This window comes from Capricornis sumatraensis, chromosome 9 (assembly GCF_032405125.1).
Source record: "Capricornis sumatraensis isolate serow.1 chromosome 9, serow.2, whole genome shotgun sequence".
NCBI lineage: Eukaryota > Metazoa > Chordata > Mammalia > Artiodactyla > Bovidae > Capricornis > Capricornis sumatraensis.
Window position 1 is genome coordinate 82,908,875 of NC_091077.1, and position 25,202 is coordinate 82,934,076.

Consider the following 25,202-nt stretch of genomic DNA (forward strand, 5'->3'; position numbering starts at 1 on the left):
TGTATATCCCCAGTGCTGGCTTCGTCTACACCCTACTCCCATGACTGAGCCTCCTACATAGCTACCCCAGACCCCAGCTAATGATTGCTTTAGCTTTATATCAGAATGTCTCCACCATGACAGCTTATCAAAGGAGAGGTGAGAGGCATTCCCCTCTGCTGGTTTCCCTGGTAACTAATGAACCAACCTGATTTTACTTCCCTGTATAACTGATAACCTTCCCTTACCCCTGGGAGTAAAGACTACAGCCAGGTCCTGTCCACTCCCTGCCATACACAGTGGGGTGTTGCTCCAGGACCTTGCTTCAGACATGTAAGCTCCCTCATCCATTAAACCATTGATGACTTTATTGCTGATTCTGAGCTCTTTCTTCAGTCTTGAGGTTGGGCAAGTGCAGGGCTTATAAGCCTATGAAGATCAGCCCAACACTTGCCTTAGAGCTAAAGCAATTCTGTGATGGGTGCCCAACACCAGAAAATAGTATTGTTTGGGTGATGTTGGGTATGTGTACCACGTTATTTTCATATATCCAAGTTTTATAGTGAAAAAATAATGGTTAGAGCCTATAGGTTTTTTTCAGAGACAGTGGAAATCCCACCCCCCCAAAAGGATAACTTAAACAAATTTTTGCCATAAAAAATAGGCATCAAGAGCCTCCAAGTAGTTCGAGGGCATCCACTGATGTTTGTTCTGAAATGTAAACCCAAAACTGTTACTATCTTGAAAAATATTGTCTCTTTTTAATTACTTTTTCTTCATCTGTTTTGACCAGGAGTAAGAAGTGTGGTGAGGGTGTTTAGCTCTGTTCTGCTGACTAAGTTCTTTGTGGGCTTTTGTCTTTTCACTTTCATTCTTGTTTTATCTGTTATCGCAGACGCTATAGTTTATTGATTAAGCCTATGAATTATGCCTCTTACATTGTATCACTTAACCTATATGGCCTCAGTTTCCTCATCAGTAAAACAGAGTTAAGTCACCTTCCTCCCAGGGTTCTCATGAGGATTAAAAGGTCATACACTGAGAGCTTAGCCTGGTACCTGGCACCCTGAGTGCCCAGTAAATGTTGGCTCTTACTCACAAACACTTACTTAGTGTCCCAAGTGTGCTAGGTATGCAAACCAGCTTCTGTCTTCAACATTGTCTTCTTTCCTGCGCTCTTTCAGAAGACAGTTCCTAGAAAGTACTGATTCCCAAAAACTTGCACCACATCAACTTACGGTGATTTTCCTAGTGGTTCTTAACAGCATAGGAGCTTAATTCAAGACCACCACTTTAAAGCCTTAAAAACGAAACCAAACCTGTATCTATATAATCCGACTTCTTCCTGCCTCTTTCTCAGTTTTCTCTGGGGCTCCAGACAGTCTTCATCTGGGGGTAGGGGTGGAATGTGCATATATATAGCTGTCATCCCCACCTTGCCCCTCGAACTTCTCTTCAGAATCTCTATGGCAGCCTGTGAGACAAGTTTCTCCAAGGCTCGAGACCAGATCTTTTCTCCTTGTGATTTAATTTCTTCTGGAACATAGTTATATCAATTGAATGGAACAAGATGGGAGCCGTTTTTACCTACCCCTTTGCTCAAAAGTTTTTAAGAGAAGGCTTAGATGGAGGTTGTATAATTCCTGGTGGGTTAGGAGCACAAGAATCAGCCTGCCTGAGTCTGAGCATCAGTTTTACCACTTAATAGCCAAATGCCCAGGAGTAAGCTACAGACGCTTTCTCAGTTCAGTGAGGATAACCACTTTTCTATAGCATGGTGGGGAGGACAGACTGAGATGATCTAGGTAATGCACATTCTATTGTGCATTCTATATTCTATACTGTGAATCACACACAGTAAGTGGTTTTAAATGTTAATATTAATTTATCAGTATTATTGCCATTGGTAACTTCAGTATAACTGGTCCCCACACTACAGAGTCACGCTAGCTGTGTCAACCCAGAGCTGTTTGCATTTGCTAATAATTTTCAGAATTTAAATTTATCCATGTTATCAATGATTTATGGATAATGAAATAGCATTTTATTTCCATTATTTGAGACAGAGTAAAACCAAATTGAGTTATCACATAGAGAAATTAAGAAATACATTATAAGAAAATAAAATTGATTGTTTCATTAACAATGAATTACAATCTTCGAAGAAACCTGCTTTCCAGGATTTTAACTGTAATACAGGCTTATTTCAAAGGGTATGGAGAAACCGAAACATTAGCATGAGTCATTCTTCTTCATTAGGCTGTAATTAACCATAGTCCCTAATTATTAGAAACATGTCTTCATGTGGTAAAGGGCCCAAATCTACTTGTCTCTGCTCAGACTGCTTCCATTTTGTGGTGAAGTGTAAGGTCAAGTTCTCCATAATTTGCAGAAAGGACCCTGTTGGTTTTCTACATTGCTATGGTTACTGTCTTCCCTTAGTGTGAAAAACATCAGGATAATACTGCCCAGAGTCAGTTCTGGAGGCAAAAGGGAACTGTTGATTCTTTGCTTAATCAATGATCATGACTTAATAGCCTATAATGTATCAAATATTAAGTTTAGTGCTGAAACAAAATGAAAGGTAAATGGAACACAGATACCTAGGTGGGCAAGACTGAGAGAAGTGAAGGGAGCACCACAGTCCCGAAAATAACAGGGAGTACAAGGGACTGTACTACTGCTGAGCACACATGCTCCATGCTAAAGGGAGCGGGTATTGGTTCCCACTGATGTCCAATGAGAATGCAGCCTGAAAAACAGCAGGACTTTCAATTTTTTGGCAGATGCTAGAAATGTACGTTTTAAGACAAATATCTCCTATTCTATTTTTAAATACCTTGCAATTCATTTAGATTTTTTAAAGCTACCTGGAAAAAAAATGACCACACATCAGTGATCAGGATTTAGACTCTAAGAGGTGAATATGTGACCTTTGTAACCTCCTTCACTGCCCACCCTCCCACCCCCCCACCTCTAGTTGATGCTGAGGGATTCCAAACTTCAGACCAGGGCAATCTCCTTGTCTCTGCCTGCATTTCCTCCTTCTTCAGGTGAGCTCATCTAGTCCTATGGTTATGCATATTTATGTACTGGTGATCCCAAAGCTTCCTACCAGTGTACTTTTCCTTGAGCTCTGAAATAGTAAATCCAATTACTTGCTGCTTATATATTGGATGCCAAACAGATAACTTGAGCCCTCCTCTCCAGTCCAAACTTATTCTTCTCCCGGTCTTCCTCAACTCATTTTCTGCCTACATCATCCATCCATTTGTTCAAGCCAAAACCTAGAAGGTGTGTTTGATGTGACCCTTCCTTTCCCTTAATCTCTTCATCTCTACATCTAATCTATTATCAAGTGCTGCCATCTCTGTCTCCCCCCCTTTTTTCCCCCCAGATTGGCTTCTCTTCATCCATTTCCACTGTTCCCATCCTGGTTCACACCACCATGATTTCTCATCTAAACTACCTCAAGACCCTTCTAAATGTTTCCTCACTTTTACTCTTCACCCATCATAATCCAGTATCTACTTGATCTTTTGTACATGAGATTCATAGTACACCAGCCCCTTGCTCAAAATCAAGCAGGCAAACACCACCATTACAAACAGAAGCCTCTAGAAGTGGAAGTCTCCTCACTTCAAAGATATGTTTTCAATGGTGTTTCTACTGATATTTAAAATTTATGATTCTTTAGAAATAAGATAGGACTCTTCTTTCTGTCAACCTCCTTCACCTCATCTGAACACTTTACTGGTTGCTCCTGGTTCTAACTTGCTTTGTTATTTTTGTTCTCGATGGACTATGATCTTCCTGAGTTTTTATCCTTAATGTCCTTGTCTTGCTTGAGTGGACAGTGTTTGGAAAAGGTAGGTAAAATTATTGTTTAACTCAGTATTGTTTAGCACATTTCACAGCACCACCCTCCAATATGTAAAAACATACTACTTGGAGCTTATACGTGTGGTAATTAGTCTCCAAGTAAGCACTGAAATTAACAACCAGCATGTTTAGTTAAAACAACATTAAAATGGCTCCAGTTTGCACTGGTGATTTGGTATTTCTGAGAACATGTGTATTTAGTGCCACTACCCTGTTGGCTTTTCAGATGGGGCAGTGGTAAAGAACTCAGATGCCAATGCAGGAGATGTGGGTTTGATCCTTGGGTCAGGGAGATGCCCTGAAGAAGGAAATGTCAACTCATTCTAGAATTCTTGTCTTGGAAATCCCATGGACAGAGGAATCTGGCAGGCTACAGTGCATGGGGTGCCAAAGAGTTGGACACCACTAAGCATGCATGCACATAGCACATTGTAGCAATACAAAATACACAAAATGTTTTGGAGTGATTTGGATAGAACTTTTATATTTCTTGTGCTTTCACTGTCTTCATTTTGAAATAAAAATGCTCAGATCATAAAGATTCCCCCCCCACCAGATATTTTCACTTTGATATCTCTTAATTAAATATTTTTAACTTCTTAGCATTTTGATAGATTTTTGTATTCCAAACTACATTCTGAAAAGAGTAGTTTCCATTTTATATTCAAAATAAAGAACCAAAACAACAAAGAAATCTAAATCTATTTTTTTCTTGATAGCCCCTGCTAGCAAGTCAGAGAAACAGGGAAAGTCAGAGAAACATAGCATGTTGAAATTACTCTAACATTAAGCCATTAAGTTATAGGTTAGTACAACTTGCAACCAAAAAAAAAAAAAAAGCTTCTCTATTTAATTGACTGTTTCTGGGGAAAAAGAAAAAAAGCTTTGGGAAAGTTTCCAAATAATCATTGACTTCCCACATAATATGCCAATTTCAGCCCCCAGAATGGAACAGAGAAAACAATGACTGTTTTAGTGTGAATTAGCTACTACCTGAAAATATTATTAAATATAGGTTTTTATACCTGGAAATATTCCAAAATTCATTGTTTTAATGGATGCCTTATAAATAACACAGAATTCAGACTTTTAGGTTACTTAATAACAAGATTAGAAATATTCTTAAAAGGTATTTTATGGGTTTAAAAGGTGAGTATGAATACAGTTTTATAATAAGATATTTTTGTTTGGCAACTAATTATTCTTTTCTTCATATTTCCACCTCTATATAACACTTATTTTAATTTTTTTAATCACCTTTGATGCTCTAATAATATTGTCATTAAGCTCATTGAGGAGATGGTCTGTCCTACAGAGAATAACTCATTGTTTTGCACAAAGAAGGCCAATGTTTAACATATGCCCAAATAAGTAAATTATTTCAAAAGACACACAAATGTGAAGAAGACTCCGCCATGGGCTAGCAGATGCAAAGTTGGCATGAAAATATACATATATATTTCTGAATATAGATTAAAGGATTTATCAAAAGTATATATCAACCTACAACTGACTTATAGTTTTTGCTTAGTTGAATGGCAGTTATCATAGTCATATTCATAATGATGTCTGCCTTTCTCTAGACCATAAACTTGATGAAGACAGACTGTGTGTTCTGATCATCATTCATTCCCAATTCCTATTTAGGTGCTTGCTGTAGACTGAACATTTGTTGCCCCCACCCCCACCAATGAATATATATTGCAGCCTGTTTCCCAATGTGATGATATTTGGAGGTGGGGCCTTTGGAGGTGATTAGGTTGTGAGGGTGGAGCCCTCATGAATAGACTTAGTACCCTTATAAAAGAGGCCCAGGATAGGTCCCTTGTCCTCTTCTGCCAGGTGAGGACACAGAAAAAGGATGGCCATCGCTAAACTAGGAAGCCAACTTTCACCAGACACCAAATGTGCCAGCATCATAATTGTGGACTTCCTAGCCTCTAGAACTGTGAGAAATAAATCTCTATTGTTTACAAACCACCCAGTCAATGGTATTGTGTTATATAGCAGGCTGAAGAGGGGTATATGTGTATTTGTGCAGCATTTTGCAAATATATATGTATATATGCCTGTATATACATTTTCATTCTTTTGTGTTTATTTATTATATATATGGTAACATTCTTATTTTTATCAAATGATAAACCTGTTTAATGTAGTAAGTTCTCATTAGTATATTTGACCTTATATCCTAAAGCAAACTAAGAAGAAATTTTAGAATTAGGGTGTTGCTAATTTTTATAGTTTCATGATGAAATTCTCTGATTTTTTTAGCTAATAATTTCTAGGTAGTATTATTAATAGTGTATGTATTTAGCTAAATGCAATTTGGAAAATGTAGTTGACATTCATGGATTTTGCATTTGTAGCTGTAAATAGTATATGATACCTCAAAAAGAGAAAAAGAAATTATAATTTAACTCTTAATAACAGACTCATAGAGTCTGAGTCCAAATGAGTTTTAAGTGAAAGAGAGAACACATATCCAGTTCTCCCACTAAACTCTGGCTCTGTAGATAGTTTATGATCAATCAAACATTATTAAATTCACTTTTGATCCTTTCTGCACCACCAGATCTTGACTCTGAAGATATTATATAAAGAACATGATAGCATTGCAATGACCACATGTAAATCAAATATTCTTCAAAGTTTCATGCCCACATTAGGAGGATTGCTGCATCCCACCTCTGGTTGATTCTCCTGGAAGTAAGATGTTATGTGCAATACAGGAGCCATAAAAGCAACCAAACAAAACTTGCTACCGAAACTCAGAATCCTCTTATCTGCTGCCTCTCATTCTACAAACTGAAACCTTCCCTGCAATTTGCAAAGACTGACTTGGGCTTGATTAGGAAAAGTTCCTGGATTTTGGTCCTGAATTTATTCAACAAGCATATTGATCAACTACTACTTGCCCAGTAGTATTAATTTAGGTGACAGGGAGGCATTAGGCAAAGATTCCTTCCCTCCTGGAGCTGATTTATGTTCTTGTGGCAGAGATGGACACAAACAATTACGTAAAAATAAGTAAAGTAGATATCCAAGACTAGAGAGAAAAGGAAAAGGAGATCAGAGATAAATCGGGATGCCAGAGGAGGGTAGAACATGGTAGGCAGGGTGAGTTCATTAAGAAGGTGAAAAGTGATCCGAAATTTGAGGAAGGGTAGGGGGTTAACAAGAGAAATTGTTCCTCATCAGCCATGCAACCTGGGCCAAGCAACATTTAAACTCTGGGTCTTGATTTCCTCATTTGTACAATGGGATATTGACCTCAATGATCTATATTAAAGTCCTTTTAAGTTATTACATTCTGTTAACTATTATTTACTTTATGCCAACATTACAGAATGAAAGCTGTGACCCAGTTAGTGTGCACGAGGCCCACACAACGTGTCATGTGTTGCTAAATGCCATAGGTTCTGCAGGGTTTAAGAGGGGCTTGTTATGGTGACAGTGAGAGAGGAGAGTGAAAGGCGGCTTAAAGGTCAACATTCAGAAAATGAAGATCATGGCATCTGGTCCCATCAGTTCATGGCAAATAGATGGGGAAACAGTGGAAACAGTGTCAGACTTTATTTTTGGGGGCCCAAAATCACTGCAGATGGTGACTGCAGCCATGAAATGAAAAGATACTTACTCCTTGGAAGGAAAATTATGACCAACCTAGATAGTATATTGAAAAGCAGAGACATTACTTTGCCAACAAAGGTCTGTCTAGTCAAGGCTATGGCTTTTCCAGCGGTCATGTATGGATGTGAGAATTGGACTGTGAAGAAAGCTGAGCACCGAAGAACTGATGCTTTTGAACTGTGGTGTTGGAGAAGACTCTTGAGAGTCCCTTGGACTGCAAGGAAATCCAACCAGTCCATCCTAAAGGAGATCAGTCCTGGGTGTTCATTGGAAGGACTGATGCTAAAGCTGAAACTCCAGTACTTTGGCCACCTCATTTGAAGAGCTGACTCATTGGAAAAGACCCTGATGCTGGGAGGGATTGGGGGCAGGAGGAGAAGGGGACGACAGAGGATGAGATGACTGGATGGCATCACCGACTCGATGGACATGGGTTTGGGTGAACTCTGGGAGTTGGTGGTGGACAGGGAGGCCTGGTGTGCTGTGATTCATGGGGTCGCAAAGAGTCGGACACGACTGAGTGACTGAACCGAACGGAACTGTAATGATAGTGGCAATTTAGAAGTATCTCATTACACTCATTGATGTATTTATCACATATATTCAGCACCTACTATGTGCCAGGGACTACTGTCTAGCTGGAGTGTGACAAAGCCAACAGTCTAACGCTAAGCTGGGATGGAGAGTGGTTTGGGACACAAGGAGGAAACAGCCACATTGAGTGGGGAGTGTCTACTTCTGCAAGGGATTCTAGATCTGCATTAATTTTTCTACTCACAAAGAGATGAACTTCTGACAACTCTTTCTTTAAAAAAATCTAATTGCTTTATCTCTTAAGACAAGTGACCATAAATTTCACTTATTATAACAAAGGGTGCCACAGTGGTAAAGAATCTACCTGCCAATGCAGGAGACGCAAGAGACACAGGTTCAATCCCTGGGTCAGGAAAATCCCATGGAGTAGGAAATGGCAACCCAATCCAGTATTCTGGCCTGGAAAGTTCCAGAGAAGTCTGATGGGCTACAGTCCATAGCATCGCAGAGTCGGACGCAGAGCACACACTTGGGCACATTACAAAGAAGGGAACTGCTTTCATTTCCAAGATTTCTTCTTCTTTTAAAAAATTTAAAGGAGCTTAGTTGTGTTTACCTGATATGTATATTCAGGGGAATATTACTTAAGTTTGGAAAAATTCAGTTTCTACAAGGAAAGTAAAAGTGATCAGATAATATTTAATACCATTGGGGAAATCTTAAATTGTACAATTTTAAAAGGGCAAAGAAAGCTACTTATAAAATGTTTATTTCATTAGAACTAAAGTAAGATATTGTTCTTACTGCTAGCAAATGAATTGAAAAGCAAGAGCTTTTCCCACCAGTGTTTGTGTTCCTTTTTTATTTAAAAATCATTTTTCCATGACAGTAAAGAAATAATCAACATGGCAATAACAACTTTCATCTACTGGGAGCTTATTGTATGCTGGGTACTAAGCACTTTCCCATATGTTATCTAATTTAGTTCTCATAAAGCTTTATTGAATAAACAGTGATGATGTCCAGTTTTATAGATGAGATAACTGAGACTGAGAGAGACTAAGTGAATTGCCCAAGGTCTAAAGCCAGAAAGTGGCATTAGGGGAAAAATTCTTAAACTGGCATCAGGGGAAAAAATCTTAAACTGGTGATCAGAAGGCCTGCACCTGAAATAGCAGAGGCAGGAGTCACTAGATCACTGACATGGAAAGGAACAGGCAGGTATGTATTCAGTAACTATTTTGGTTAATAGCAAACAGTCATAAAATTTCTCTGCTGTCCATATAAATGTTTTCTTAAAAACTGTATTTTATAAAGTATATTCATCATCTCTGAACTTCTACTGGTATCTGAAAGTCTATAAAGAATTTTTAGACCAGATCTAAATATTTTTAAAATTGTTCTTTTGTGAGATTTAATATTCCATATGAAATTCTCCCTAATGAACTCAAGTTTCAAAGGATTTAGATATTGTTTGACTAGGCACATCATGAAATGAGGAATATAATCCATTAGCTGAGATTGTTATAGAGACAATATTAACAGTAGCTATCTCTTTCTGTAGAAGTATTTGAGGAAATTACTATTCCCACACTGTCAACAGTATATGATATATAAGCGAATAAATTGATTACAGATTTTTAGCAGACTCCATGGACAAGTAGTTTGCTTTCTCATTTTTATTGAATCAATTTGTAATCAAACTGATTTAATAAAAAATTAAAGGAAGCGAGTTAGTACAAGCACATTTTTATCTAAAACTATGCCTTTCTCCATGGAAAGCTAGCACAATTTCCTTTTTCATCACCAAAAAAGATACTTTTCAATAGAAACTCTTTGTATAGGTATCTATACTTGCCATTTTCCCCCCTGGTATTCTGATTTTCTTTAAAAACCAGATTAAAAAAATTTTTGCATACATATCTATAGAATTTCCCATAGATAGAAATCTTCAGAAAAAATAATTAGGTAACTCTTATGCATACGAGTTAAGAACATGTTAACAAAGTGTTCAGCATCTCTATCAAGGCAGCCAAGATGAATTTGAGGGTGATGTGCCTGGGGAACTTAACAGTACAAAAATTTTAAAAATTAATGGAAAATGAGAGACAGAAAAGGTGTTCTTGCAGTAAAATGAATTTTGAATGATTTTCTATTACTGACAGAAGCTTATCAGTATGCTTATCAGTATGATTCAGGACTTTGAGATTCAGATTACTAATATAATGATTTGATTGCAAAATTCTTATAAAATTTTTATGAAAGTTTCAGCTCCCTTAAATTCCTTCTTAGCCATGTTTGATTTAATAAAAGTTTTAAATGTGACAAAATAATCCAGTATTTCAAGTGAGTAATGAAAGATGTCTGCTTTAATGAACACCTACTGTGCTATGAGTTTATTTTTGTGTTATAAAAGATGCCTGAAATTATGGCAGATATTTGAAAGTGTTTCTCTGAAGGGGGAGAACATGAAAGTTCAATCTGAATGCTCTAATAAAGAAAAAACAAAAATTGTTATTGAATAGAAACTAAGAGGAACAAATAATTGGAGCAATTTTAAAATAAATTTCAACTATGGACATAGCATGACAATATTGACTCAAATCATATTTCAGTATTAAACTTCCTCGAGCAAAATGTAGACCTTGTAGTTTTATTACTTGAAAGCTCAGGGCAACTTTCTAAGAACATTAATTTACAATTAAAATGAAATGGACTAGCAAGTCATTTTTGAAAAAATCAGATAGTGTAGGCAAATAATCTCAATACTTTTGATACCTTGTGTCAGCAATTCTTTTGCACTAAATTTCAATAGAGTATATGGGAATGGAAAGACTGGAGAAACAGAAGTTTTTCTTGATGAGAAATCTTGAATCTGACTTATAGGCTTCTTTCAGGAATAACTTTTAAAATGCTAACATACTTTAAAATATTTTTATACTCTGCATGAAATTTACATTTTGTGATTTATACATAGTTAGTAATATAACAGGTATCTAGTCTAGTAATAACTTAAACTTCATTGCTAAAATTTATTCTCCATGAGATTTAAAACCATTGTTAACAATTACTAGGTATTAAACTCTGAATTGACTTTGACTTGACATTAAGAGGATGTTATCCTTCATCAGAAATCTCTATGTGTAAATGTCTTAAGTCTCTGGGAAACAGCCTTGATTCTGCTTTTATACAGTAAAGAAAATAGCTGAGTCAGCAGTTTGCATAGTAAAATTTGTGATTATATAATTCCTTTTTATGGTCCAATAGTGAAAAATGTAAAGCTGTTAGAAACATAGAGGTCTGAAAGAGGAATGTCTAAAATAACTAGACATTGTCAAATTCAGAGTTCTATTTGGGTAGTCATAATACATACAGAAAAATGCTTTCTAGCCAGATCTACACTATCATTTGACCTTCACAAGTCATACTTTTCAACAGTGGATGCAATTTTCTGAGACTGCACTTTTGACCTTGAAGATATTGAGTTATATCTTCTCAATGTTTTATTTCTCTTAGCAAACTTATAATGTTTCTGGTCCCCAAACTGACTTCATCTAAAATTCTTATCATCATATGTTTAAACTGTTAAATTCTGTAATTCTTACTTTAAATATTCAGCATACAAGGGCAAAGAGAGAAGCTCCAGGTCCTTTGGAACTATCTTTTTCTTATTGCATAAGTCTCTTAGCTTTCTTAATGCGGGATGTCCCTCATCTGAAGCTGGAGCTGAGGAAATAGCTGCATTGTACTGCAGCCTCAAATCTTGCTACAGCTCCCAGGCTTAGGATTCAGCTGAGCTGAAAAGAAACATGCAGGGAAAACATTGCTCTGTGGAAACTAAAGCTTTACCGAAGGAGATTTTAATAGGGTAAGTTCTTTTTCCTGAAAGTTAGCTTGTCTGACTTATTTTCATGTTGTTTTTCTTGATGACTCTAACAGAATGACCTTACATGTAAGTTTTACTTCCTATTTCTCCCTGCTTTTGCCCTGTCTTTAAATGAACTTTCTCCCCTGCATTCTACTTAGAAGATAGCAACTGAAAAGCCTTGAACAATTGCATCAACTCCCTGCAGTTGGATATCCTTAAGCCAATCCACTTTAATTGTCCCTGATTCTTAGCTCTACCGTAATGCAATAGCATTTGAAAGCCAGGGAGCATGTTCACCAATTAGCAGAAAGGAAAAGAAAAAGTCAATGCAGCAGAACTAACATTGCGAAGCACTAACGTTAATGTTAAGAAATCACTTAACATTTCTAAGTAACTTGAAATGGATTTAACTTTCATAGGAGAAGCTGCGCTTTCTTACCTTGGATATGAATAACTCTGTCATGATCTACAGTATAGTTGTTTGAATGATGATCAGCCCAGCAGATTGAAATCAGCACCAGAAGAAGTAGACTCTTCATCTTTGTAGCCCGAATAATCTTCTTCACTGTGAGAGCATCACATACAAAGAGGCTTGTGAGGTTTGGAACCCTTTGGAGTGTTGCACTGCACAACTTTTACTGCCTTATCATCCTAGAATGGGTCTGTAAAAATATTTAACCCAATCTGCTCAGAAAGTTACTGTAGCTGTCTTTGGGAGCTGAAGACTGCAGCTTTGAACAATTCCAGTTTCCCTTATGTAGTCAGAGTCCAAACAGTGTTTAACTCTATCTTTACAGAGTTGTAAATCTAAAAATTTTTTTAGAACAGTATAGTTTTGATACAGAGAGTTACAGCAAGTTAAAAGAGATATGACAAAGATATAAACAGACTTAAAAAAAAACATTTAGACCTTTGAATTTGAAGTACAAGTTAATAAAACAATTTGATATAGCTACCTATGACTATTTATCACCCAGTTTAATTTGTAACTGAATATTAAGCCAGGGCAAATAAAGAAGATTTGCATGAAATTTGACATCATCGTTCATTTTACATATGGCTTTCTAAGCAGGTTAGATTTGCTTGTTCTAAAAAGAAAAGAGGACACACACACACAATGCCTGATTAAATAGAAGCAGCACATTTGTTACAGACTCCCCGTCTTAAACACTGCTTGGGTCTATGGTGAATAATTGAAAATTAGAGACAAACGAAGTTAGAATTGTGCATGCTATCACTGCAGTCATCCTGATTGATTTTTCATTCATTTCTACCTGAAATGCTGACGCATCAACTTGGAGTGCCAGGTAGGGTCTCTGCAGTCAGCAGAGCCTTGGCTGCAGGGAACATCCCCGCCAACCTCGCAGGGCAATTAGGCAAATGAAGAGCTGAAACAGACAGCCAGGGACAGCTCTGGTCCTAAATGACAGCGGCAGAGCCATTGCCTGGCTATCCTCATTCAAGACCAATTTGATAAAAAGGGACCCAATCCCCGCAAAACTTTGTCATTGTAAGGACCAAAAAGTGATTCCAAATAGTACACACCAGATGACCTTTGCAGTATTTGCCAGGCAAGAATTTCAGTGTAGCTCCTCTGTTTTAAATGTGGAAGCTGAGAAAGATATTAAGAAGGGCTTTCTTTTCCTCTCATGCACACAGAAGCCTTAACAATACTTGGCTATTTTTAAAACTGAAATTGCACAGTACTGGCTTCTCACACTAATTTGTTTTTTCCAGGAAAGCCTGACTCCCTGGAATACTTATTAAAGAGCTCCGAGTCTGTTCCTGGAGGTCTTTGCAGGCCAGCCTCTTCTCCAGAGCCTAATGCCCTAATCACGGACGTCTCCAGGTCCCTCTTGGGACCTCAGTACCTCCCTGTCTCCTCCTCTCAGAGTCATTATGATGCTCTGACTTCAGGCTCTAGTGTTTGCTTTAACCCTTTTCTTTCTATTATGTCACAGAAAGAAGATAGTGGATGAGCAAATTGAGAAACTTACTTTCCTAAGAAACTAAAACTGTCACCTTCAAAATTCTATCTGATTTACTGATTTTATTTTCAGAAGTTTACTTGCTTGTTCCTTTGAGGCTTTTTGGGAAATGGTTTTTTTTTGAAGCTACTGACTTTTGCCTGTAGGAATACTGTTAACAAATATTACCTGTTTTCAGTTCGGAATAATGCTTTGGGTGAAAATATATAATAAAGGTGACCTTTTGGAATTTGGAATATAATTGGCACAATTACAGACACACACATAAGATAGTAGGCCAGCTGGTGCACGAGGTGTCCTGTGCTGTCTTGCTTGACATGGGAATCAGAGAAGAGGGGGAGTTGTGGAAGAGAGGGTATGAGAAAAACATACAAGTGGGCATTTAAAAAAGACATTCAAAGAAGGGTCAAGATGAACTGAGGCAGAGAATTTGCTATATTATCTTTCACATTAAATTGAACATCTACAGTATAACTTGTAGAGAGTTGTGTACTCTCCTCTCAAAACATACACATACATGCACACACATACACAGTTATGCATCCTACCACAGAAGTCATCCTGATTTGTTCTCATTTTTCCTAAGATTTATTACACCCAAACTTGTCTCCTTTAATTCCATATCATAGTCTTAAAATTATATCACTAAGAATTCATTCCACTATGTTATGATATTAACTATCCAATGACCCAATTTAAAAATGCAAACATCCCTGGGGGGAGGGTGGGATAGACAGTGCTGGGGGTAAATAATAGTAATAAAAGCAGTTCCTTTTCACTGAATGTCTGTTATCTGCCAAGAGCTCTGCTAAGCACTGTGCATATACTGGCACATGCAGTCCTTACAATAATACTGTGAAACACAAGCTTCCATTTTTCCTGACACAGTCACCTTGCTGGAGGTCACATATCTAAGAAAACAGCAATGTTTGTGTTTGCTTCGGCAAAAGCAGCACCTATTTTGAATTGCACTTATTTTTCTGAAAGAGAAATCTACTTACTTGTTTCGTTACCTTTTTAAATTTAGGCTCTTTTACTTGAACCTACTATGCTCTTAAACCTTTGACTTGTGTTATATGTGAATATAAAACTTTTCCCCCCAAAAGTATGAGGAGTCAGATGGCACTTTTTCTTAGCCTCCTTCTGCCCTGCCTCATTTACAATACCATGATGGTGCCATGAGCACTGCCATGGTGGCTCATGTGTGGGTGCACAGACGTGTGGGTGCACAGACGTGCTGGTGCACAGACGTGTGGGTACACAGATGTGCGGGTACACAAATATGTATTCATACACACACACCATCTTTAATTAAAATAGCTGAGGACATTTCACATCTTCAGTGATTTGTGATTAGAATAAATGCATATATCAGTGAACACTTGCAAGTACCCCACACTGGCATTAATGCAGTCCAGGTAGGAGAAAGTGGAAATGATCTTTGTTACTCTGCTGGTATAACGGCTGTCTTACCAAAAGACATGAAAATATGTAAGAAAGCTTTAGGGACACAATCTTCAGATGTGTAAGCAAACTGCAGGTACACATGAGGCTTTGCACACTAGACTGAGGTTCATGAGGACGAGGGCTCTGCCAGCTATCTATGTGCTGATCCTCAAAGGAGACCTGCTTGTCTGCATTTGTAATGATGTCTTCTCTGAATGTCTAGATATTTTTGGTTAAAATTTTTCAGTTTTTTATAGGAGCAAAATTTAGAAAATTTGGGAGCATGTATCCAACCAGTTATTGTTGGCCTTGATTTAGCATTCTTAGCTCACCTGCAGCTCACACACTGATGGTCTCCTTCTACAGGCTACCAAACTTTGGAACCATGGTGCTGTAGCCACCTTCAAGATGAGTGCATATGGAAATGTCTGTGTTCACAGTCACAGACATCATAGGACTGTAATTTTGCAGTTCTGCTTTGGTGAAAATTGAGCTACTATTTAGAAGCAATCTGTCTACCCAACTAAAAGTCTCATATTTTTATAGACACAGAGATAAACTAACAGTCTAGTAACAAAGTGGCCAACTGCTATTTCTTAAATACCTAATATGCTAAAATTATTATTTAATTAGACAATGGAGAAATAAAACCAAAAACAGCATGTATGCTGTTTTCTGTATCTTGAGAGGTAATGCCACATATTTCCTGAACTACTATTACAGTGGGCCCTCTGTATCTGTGGGTTTTGCATCCTCAGATTCAATCCATGTCAGGACAAATATATTTGGAAAAAAAATTCCAGAAAGTACTGAAAAGCAGAACTTTAATTTCAACTATTTTGGTAGCCTTTACATTGTATTAGGTATTATAAGTAATCTAGAGATTTAAAACTAGGGGAGGATGTGCCTAGATTATATGCAAATACCACTCCATTTTATATAGAGACTCGAACATCTGTCAGTTTTGGTATCCACAGGGCATTCTGGAACCAGTTCTCACGAGGACACCTAGGGATGACTGTACATGCTAGGTACTGTCCTTGAAGCTTCACTCATTTAGTTGTTATATCTCAGAACAACCAAATTGAAGTCAATCTGTTTGTATACACATTTTACAGTTCTGGAAATGAGTCAGTGTGGCGAATTCCCCATCATGTCAAGTGAGAAGCTGGGGATCTGGGCAGTCTAATATGACCCTAGAGCCTGCACAATCCACCACCATCGGTGGGGGTGTCCTGGTACCCTGAGGAATGCCAGCAGCTCTCACAGCTCTTTCAAGGATTCATACAAGCTGGAGTGCTTCTCCCCAGCCTTCTCTCACTGGGCTGTAGGCATAGCACTCATCACAGCCCTACTGGCACAGTTATGTGCATGTCCAGAGTCAGAATGCTTTCCTCACTGCATGCCCAGCACCCAGAACTATCCTTTGTGCCAAGAAGAAGGGTGAATTTAAAATTGGACCTAGGAGAAACACTTACCAAGACTAAAGGAGCTAAGAAGGGAGTTTCTATGCTGTTTATAAAGGTCACATGTGTTATTATGTGGCAGATGCTGAAGAGTTGGTTTGTTCCTCCATTGAGGGCATCATGGAATTGACCAGGTTTGAATTTAGCACTTGAAATTTAGTTTACAAATTATGAGAATCACTACAAAGGTTGCTAGAAACTGAACAAACCATAGAATCTCATTGGACAGAATTATTCTGCCATAGACTGAATCTCCTCTTCCTTGCTATCAAGTCTGATCTAGTTAGAGGTGGGTTTGTGATCAGTGGTGCAGTGAAATGAAAAAAAGGAAAGACAAGGGAGTGCAAAAGTATACCTTTTTCATTAGGTTAAATTAATTCAACTTTTAAAAATTGCTCTTTTTCTAAAGTAACTTTTTTTGTTATCATTTTTATTGTTCGAATGGCCTTTATTTCATGGAATTACAACTTTTAGATTTTTTAAAGATCATATTTTATCCTTATTTAGCAATATCTTTTTAATGAAAGCCTTATACTAGCTCATCACTTGTTTTGTTGTTTTTGATTGGCTTTGTCTTCTGTTTTGACTCTGCAGGTGTGTAAAATTCAGAAGTCAGACTACTGACCCAAATGATGGCCAAAGAACTCAGACTATTGATGCATTTGAATTGTTCAGTGTGTGGAGGAACCGCTGGGCTGTTACCTAAGCCTGAGGATTTATAGTACACAATGGAGCAGAATTCAGAACGGCTTGGAATATACCCAGCGCTCAAAAGAGAAGTCATGACTAAAAAACAAAACAAAACAAAACAAAACTTTGCTCAATTATACAACAAAATTCCCCTCAGGGGGTTAGTCTGTATAAACTCCAAGTGAACATAGCATCTGCTCTGTCGTCTTGCATTGTTCTATGAAAGTGCAAATTACTAAAGAACCAGAAAAGAATTTATGATGCCCTGAAGTAGATGTCCAGCCACAGACATCATGATGACCTCCTACTCAAGCCATCATCAGTGTGCTGCTTCCAGAAGGTGGGGAAAGTCCTCAGTCAGGAAGAAGGAACTTTTCCACCTTCTCAGGTTGTTCCCCCAGTGGCTCAGTGGTAAAGAATCTGCCTGCCCAGCAGGAGATGTGGGTTTGATCCTTGGGTTGGGAAGATCCCCTGGAGAAGGAAATGGCAACCCACTCCAGTATTCTTGCCTAGGAAATCCCATGGACAGAGGAGCCTGGTGGGCTACAGTCCATGGGGTCACTAAAAGAGGTGGACACAGCTTTAGCAACTGAACACCAGGAGGAGGAAGGAAATGTGAGTTCTACAAGAAGTCTCATAATCAAAACATCATGTCTCAATTTTTTCACCTACAAAATAGTAATATTTTGTTTCCTAAGGTGGAAAGTTTTTGAAAAAGTATAAAAACTATGCAGCTTGTATTGTTATCAATACAAGTTCACCTCAGACCTGATCAATTTTTATGGCGAAATGTAAGAAAAATAACAAACTAAAGATAATTTCCTTCTCAAAGGCTGGTGAGTTCTAAAAAGTTCACTATCCCTTATATGTGGAATCTAAAAAAAAAATGATACAAATTAACTTATATACAAAACAGAAATAGACCCGCAGACATAGAAAACAAACTTATGGTTACCAAAGGGAAAGGGGAATGGAGGAATAAATTAGGAATTTGGGATTAACATGTACACACCAGTAAACATTCAATAGGTAACCATCAAGGGCCTTCTGTGTAGCATAGAAAACAATACTTATATATACAGAGAACTATACTGTAGTAACTTATAAGAAAAAGAAACAGAAAATATACACGTATATGTACATATATACATACACATATATATGTACATATATACATACACATATATATGTACATATATACATATATATATATAAAACCCTGAATCACTTTGCTGTACACAACAGTGTAAATGAACTATATTTCAATTAAAAAACAAAGGTCATTATTTGGAATGAACACAGGAATGAAAATACAGCAGAGGGCAGGAGCAACAGGAAGCCCATTAATAAAGCAAATTCCCAGGGCCCTAAACCAGGACTTCTGAATCAAAAATGAGAATGAGGCCCGCCCGCAGTGCTTGACAAGCCCTGCCCCCTCCCCCAGGTGAATCGGACACAGGCTCAGTTGGAGAACCACGTGCCTAAGCCTTTAATACCAGGCATTCTTCATCTGGTGGTTCAGGGAGCCAACGCGAAGTTATTACGCCGAGGACAAGGAAGCAACCGACTGAACATGTCTGGACCACAAGGTCACCATGATGTCTGGTAATGTTACAGGTTTAGACTAATTGAACTTAGGGTCTTCACAATTCTCCAACTAAGCTGCATTTAAAATTTTATGAGTTGTTTTTTTTTCTTCCTGCTCCATACTTTCAAATCAGCCTATTTAATTCCTATTTTCCCCTAAGTTTTTCATTTCAAAGATGCTTTTATCTTTTCTCATTTTGCTTTTCTGCTTCTGTTTCTCTATTTGTTATCTACAGACTTACCCATGCACTGTATCTTCATTTTTTTCTCTTTTCCCTATATGTATTGTATATATTTCATTACTTGGTAATTGATGTGATCATATGATTTATCATCCAAACCAGAGCACAGGGTGAACAGGAAAACTATAACTATATGGGAAAACAGTACCATGTAAACTGGGTCTATTCTAGGGAGAAGGGCATATGTTACGAGTATAATGGAGGAAAGGCACACTTTAGATTTGTTCTTTGATCTGCCGCTTTCTAGTTGTGTGACTGTAAGTGGTCATCCATCTGCTTCCAGGTCAAATACTTTATCCATCAGTTGGAATAGTTGATGACAAATATCAGAGTCTTCCACATGTTCATTGTTGTTCTTATTGGCATTTAACTTTTTCTTACCAGAGATATTAGACCCTCCATTCTACTCACTTTGCATTTTAGGACTGTCCTCCTCAGCAAACAAATTCATGGATTTTTTAAATGGATGACATCAATAATGCTTGTTTAAGTAGCATCTTGAATCACTTACTGCTTTTTGGCTCAGTGTTCTTTGCCCACTCTTTCTTAGAGTATTGGGGACAAATTGATAAAATTTGGGACAAACTCAGCAACTCTTCACTTAATCAAAGCACACAAGCTCCAGCTGCTTGTTGACCCATCTGAACCTACTTAAGGTAATTCCTGAGGAGGAGGTTGCTGCTGCTGCTGCTGCTGCTGCTAAGTCGCTTTAGTCCTGTCTGACTCTGTGCGACCGCATAGACGGCAGCCCACCAGGCTCCCCCGTCCATGGGATTCTCCAGGCAAGAACACTGGAGTGGGTTGCCATTTCCTTCTCCAATGCATGAAAGTGAAAAGTGAAAGTGAAGTCGCTCAGTTGTTTCCAACTCCTAGCAACCCCATGGACTGCAGCCCACCAGACTCATCCGTCCATGGGATTTTCCAGGCAAGAGTACTGGAGAGGGTTGCTGTTGCCTTCTCCAGAGGAGGAAGTTAGACTTCTCCAAAACCAGCTTTATGAAAGGATTCCACAGTGCTTTTGTTTGTGATTGTTTTTCTAAAACAAATGTAGAAGCACAAATTATGTTTGGTATTTATAGTGTCAAGTCCTTCAATCTCAAGGGAGTAAGGGAGAAAGCAATGCATATACTTACTAATTAGCACAGTGACTTATTTGGACTTGTTTCTGAATAACTAATACTGGCATTGCTGAACAAATATGTGAATGAAACATATACAGCAAGATCCTGACACTTTCAGGTTATAACTATGTGAAACCCTAACAGTGATGCTAGGGAACATTGCTAGCAATGAAATGCTGGGAACATTCCATTCAGTGTTTATTTATATGCAATACCTTTGGTTGGAATTGTATTGGAGAGTAGGTAGTATAAACTGTGCTTTTCCAATCTAGTGAGATAATACCAGTGGATAGATAGATATCAAAATCCACTCTTACGACAAGAAAGAAAACAAACAGAAGTTGTTAACTATAGTAACATTTAACATACTATGCACTATGTTAACTATAGTAACATTTACTATGCACATTTACTATGTGCATTTACAATGGCAATGAGTAAACTCTCTTCCGAGGTCATGGCAAGGAAATTCCAGACTTGCTCTCAGTATACTACAATATTCTAGTCTGAATACTAGTGGATAATTCACAGGTTGCTGGAGAGAAAAATAGTATGAGAGATGGGCAGTCTTAGGATACCAAAGTCCTGGAGTGTTGCGGGCATTGCCTCAGTAGCTTGGGCATGTTCTGTGAGCTCTCTTTACGTGCCTTCTGCAGGGTTCTCGCAGCTACTCAAAAGCCATTTAGTTACATGAGATTTCTAGGTTTTCAGAGTCGGCGCATGTCTTCTATAATTAATAGTCTGTTTCTTAACCAGAGAGAGTTGTTAGTAGAGGAAGTCAATAAATATATGCTCAGCAATACATTTTGATGATAACTGTGAGATTAAAAGACAATAAATCTTTTGTCTTCCTTTCTGTTTACTTTGGGGAAATTATCCTACTTTTGTTGCCCTAAAAAAAATATTTTACCATAGAACATTAAAAATTAGACTATAACTAGTATGAATATTACATTGCTATGCAATTAAAATGCATCCTTCATAGAATGTAGAAAACATTCATTTTCTATTATTAAAGAAAACGTTCAAAAAATCAAAATATCTCATGAGCAATTCTTAAATTTGTTGGTATATAAATTAGCAGTGCTATCATTTCACAAGCTCACTCATAACTTCTTTACTGTTTTGATTGCTATCAGGGTGTATTGGCATTCTAATCATGATCAAATTATGGGAGTAATAAGTCTACATACTAGAGGTTATTTTGATTAAAATTAAAATGTCACTAAAATTTTGTTTCTGCCCTGGAATAATTTCCTCAAAAACCAACAAGAAAAATGTGTATAGATGTTAGCATTGTTCTGAAAAATTTCTTTACTTTAAAGAATATACTTGATATGCATACTTGTACAGGGAAACACATCATTTTATATATTCATTCTTCCTTGAGTCATGATCAAAATTCTCAGCACAAATAACAGGCATTACATTGAATAATATAAAGTTAGACCTTAAAATATTTTTCTTAATGTGTAAAATCAAATGACTGGCTGCCATTATCAGTAATACTGAATGGTTTTTGAACACTGACAAGGAATTTGGCACTAAATTAAGAACTCTGCAAAGGTAGACGCATTCTCTAGTGAATTGCAATTCAAATAGGACTTGAACACAGGCACTTTAAAGAGACTGGAAGGCCCATTGGCCAAGAATAGTTATAGTTTTAGGAAGCAGTTTTTTTCTGAAGCATTGCAAAAGAATGAATATATATGAAGACTACGAAGAGTTTAGATTGCTATCTTATTGTTTCCTAACTAACATATAACATCCAAAAACAGACGAAAGTGAATAAAATACAACAGTTCATTTTAAAGCCATGGAAAATAACTCTCTTCATATTTTAATGGACAAATAAGAATAAAATTACCAGTGTTCGGACTACTTTTAAATGTAGGTTACATAAAAATGAGTTAAACTCCAGCTTATATTCATGCAACTAAATAAATGCAAACTTCTTGGCAACAGACTTTATAATTTGAAACAAAATGTTTTAATTTAAACTAGAAGTAGGGTTTATATGGATAGAAAACTGATCATAACATCACTTTGAAATAAACTGCTTTTGAAAGTACTTCTAATTAAACTTGCAAAAGAGTGTTTTAAGAATATTTCATTTACAATTTTAGCATTTCTTATAAAATTCAAAATTGCAACAGCTGTCAGTTAAACATCATATTAAAACTGAATCTAAAAATACAACTGCAAATCATCTACAGGACAGCTTTGGGGGATCACAGATGTGACAGTAACAAGTTTTCAACATAACGCAAAATCCAGCTCTCAGCCCCCACTACATCCCGCATGGAATTCTAAACTAGTTAACAACAAGAATCAGGAAACTCACATATATTTTAAACGATGATCAAACTCTGAGAAGGTGTAGAATGATTTTAAATATGTCAATCCTGACTTTTTACTAAGCACACCGAAGAGTTTTATGAGCAATGTTTTGCTGTGGTATCTTATCATACTAAGTCATGATAAACGCAAAAATAAATCCATTCATGATCTTTAGCAGCAAAAGCTTCTCTCCTCTCTGCTTGATGCAGTCGCCACCTCTTTTGGCTGCAACTTCTAAGATCTCGTCCAAGACCCTGAAGCAGGTTTACTATTGGTCCACATCCTACGTCAAAGCATGATCTCATCAGAATTCAGTTCATTGGCCTAGGGATAACAAAGGCTGTTCCAGTCCAAAAGGCTGTGTCTACACAGAACAAAAAGGGAGTATCCAGTATTCTTCAGTTAACTTGGCAAATATTGACAACTAAGCTCATTAAATCAAGTTTCCAAATTGGTTTTGTGATACAAGACACAACCCAAGAATACATCTTAATAGATGTTTTAAAGTTATAGTGATCTTCGAGAGTGTTTTAAGCTTTTAAAACTAAGTAATCCTCCTTTGTATCTTCTTGAGCTGAGGAATTTGTTCGTTCTGAAAACAACCAAAATCATTTAATCAGCCTTCTTTATAGCACTGAAGCTTAGAACTGACTACCCTAGAATCTAAAATACCTACATAATGTATAACTTTTGTAAAGAATGCCATTTAAGACTTTTATGTCATATAAGTATTAGGCTTGCCATTGACTTAGAAGTAAATAATCAGCTAGGAGTATAGTGTACAAAAATGTGGGCAGTATTATCACAAGAAATACAGAAAGTGGATGCACATAAACCTCAAAAGTTTTTCAATGTCTTAAATACCATGAAATTACACTCCCACCCCTCCACAGACTTTCCCTTTCAGTTTTCTTCCAAATTCCCACCATTAGAGTTTCCAGTACGAGGTTCCCCTAGGTCTTTTCTATTTCAAACCCGAACATGTTTTTTTTAAGATGTTATGGAGAGCTCACATCCATGCTAGTGAGAGCAGTGTAACAGTGACAGAGTTCTGGGATGAGTACTGTTAGAGTTAAGGAATAAACGGCCAATCATGAACAGTTACATAAAGATCAGAATTCTCATCAATGCCAGGTAATGAGAGCTGTGTATTTTTTGTGTTCTAAGGCACAGTGGTAAAGAATCTACCTGCTAATGCAGAAGAATCAGGAGAAGTGGGTTGGATCCCTAGGTTGGGAATATCCCCTGCAGTAGGAAATGGCAACCCGCTCCATGGACAGAGAAGCCTGGTAGGCTGCAGTCCATGGCGTCGCTAAGAGCTGGATACAACTGAGTGACTTCACTTTCACTTTTCACTTTTGTGCATTGGAGAAGGAAATGGCAACCCACTCCAGTGTTCTTGCCTGGAGAATCCCAGGGATGAGGGAGCCTGGTGGGCTTCTGTCTATGGGGTCACAGAGTCGGACACAACTGAAGTGACTTAGCAGCAGCAGCAGCAGCAGCCAGTATTCTTGCCTGGAAAATTCCATGATCAGAGGAGCCTGATGAGCTACAGTCCAGGGGGTCATAAAGAGTAGGACATAACTGAGCAGCTGAGCACAGTGACCTTTGAATAGTCGCTTTCTCCTTGCTAACTTCAGGAAGTATGCAGAAATATCTCTATCTAGGTGATAAAATGTAGTCCTGAGAGTAAAGTACCTAGAAAGAAAGGGATATGGTTCAGTTCAGTCGCTCAGTTGTGTCCGACTCTTTGCGACCCCATGGACTGCAGCACGCCAGGCATCCCTGTCCATCACCAACTCCTGGAGTTTACTCAAACTCATGTCCATTGTGTTGGTGTTGCCATCCAACCATCTCATACTCTGTCGTCCCCTTCTCCTGCCTTCAATCTTTCCCAGCATCAAGATCTTTTCAATGAGTCAGTTCTCTGCATCAGGTGGCCTAAGTTTTGGAGTTTCAGCCTAAGCATCAGTCCTTCCAGTGAATATTCAGGACTGATCTCCTTTAGGATGATGGACTGGTTGGATCTCCTTGCTGTCCAAGGGATATGGTAACACTGTACAATTTCCAAAAATGAACTGCTATCAAAATTTTTTTTTAACCCTCCAAACTGAACAGTCATAGCCCTCAGGTGTTGGTAATAACTGCACACCTGAAAATCATTTTTAGTGTACACAATACACAATACTGCAAGGAGATCAAACCAGTTAATCCTAAAGGAAATCATCCCTGAATACTCATTGGAAGGGCTGATGCTAAAGCTAAAGCTCCAATACTTTGGCCACCTGATGCAAACAGCCAACTCATTTGAAAAGACCCTGATGCTGGGAAAGATTAAAGGCAGAATGAGAAGAGGGAGACAGAGGATGAGATGGTTGGATGGCATCACCAATTCAATGGACATGAACTTGGACAAACTCTGGGAG

The 25,202-nt window shown here is 37.7% G+C and overlaps 1 protein-coding gene across 1 annotated transcript in view; it reads right to left on the bottom strand.

Moving 5' to 3' along the window:
* HAPLN1 (hyaluronan and proteoglycan link protein 1) overlaps positions 1 to 25,202 on the bottom strand; it is a 75,654-nt gene that overhangs the window by 22,009 nt on the left and 28,443 nt on the right. The window contains exon 2 of the mRNA XM_068980967.1: positions 12,336 to 12,461. Within this exon, the coding sequence (XP_068837068.1) occupies positions 12,336 to 12,435 (100 nt within the window). The 5' untranslated portion in view covers positions 12,436 to 12,461. The remainder of the gene's footprint in view (positions 1 to 12,335; positions 12,462 to 25,202) is intronic.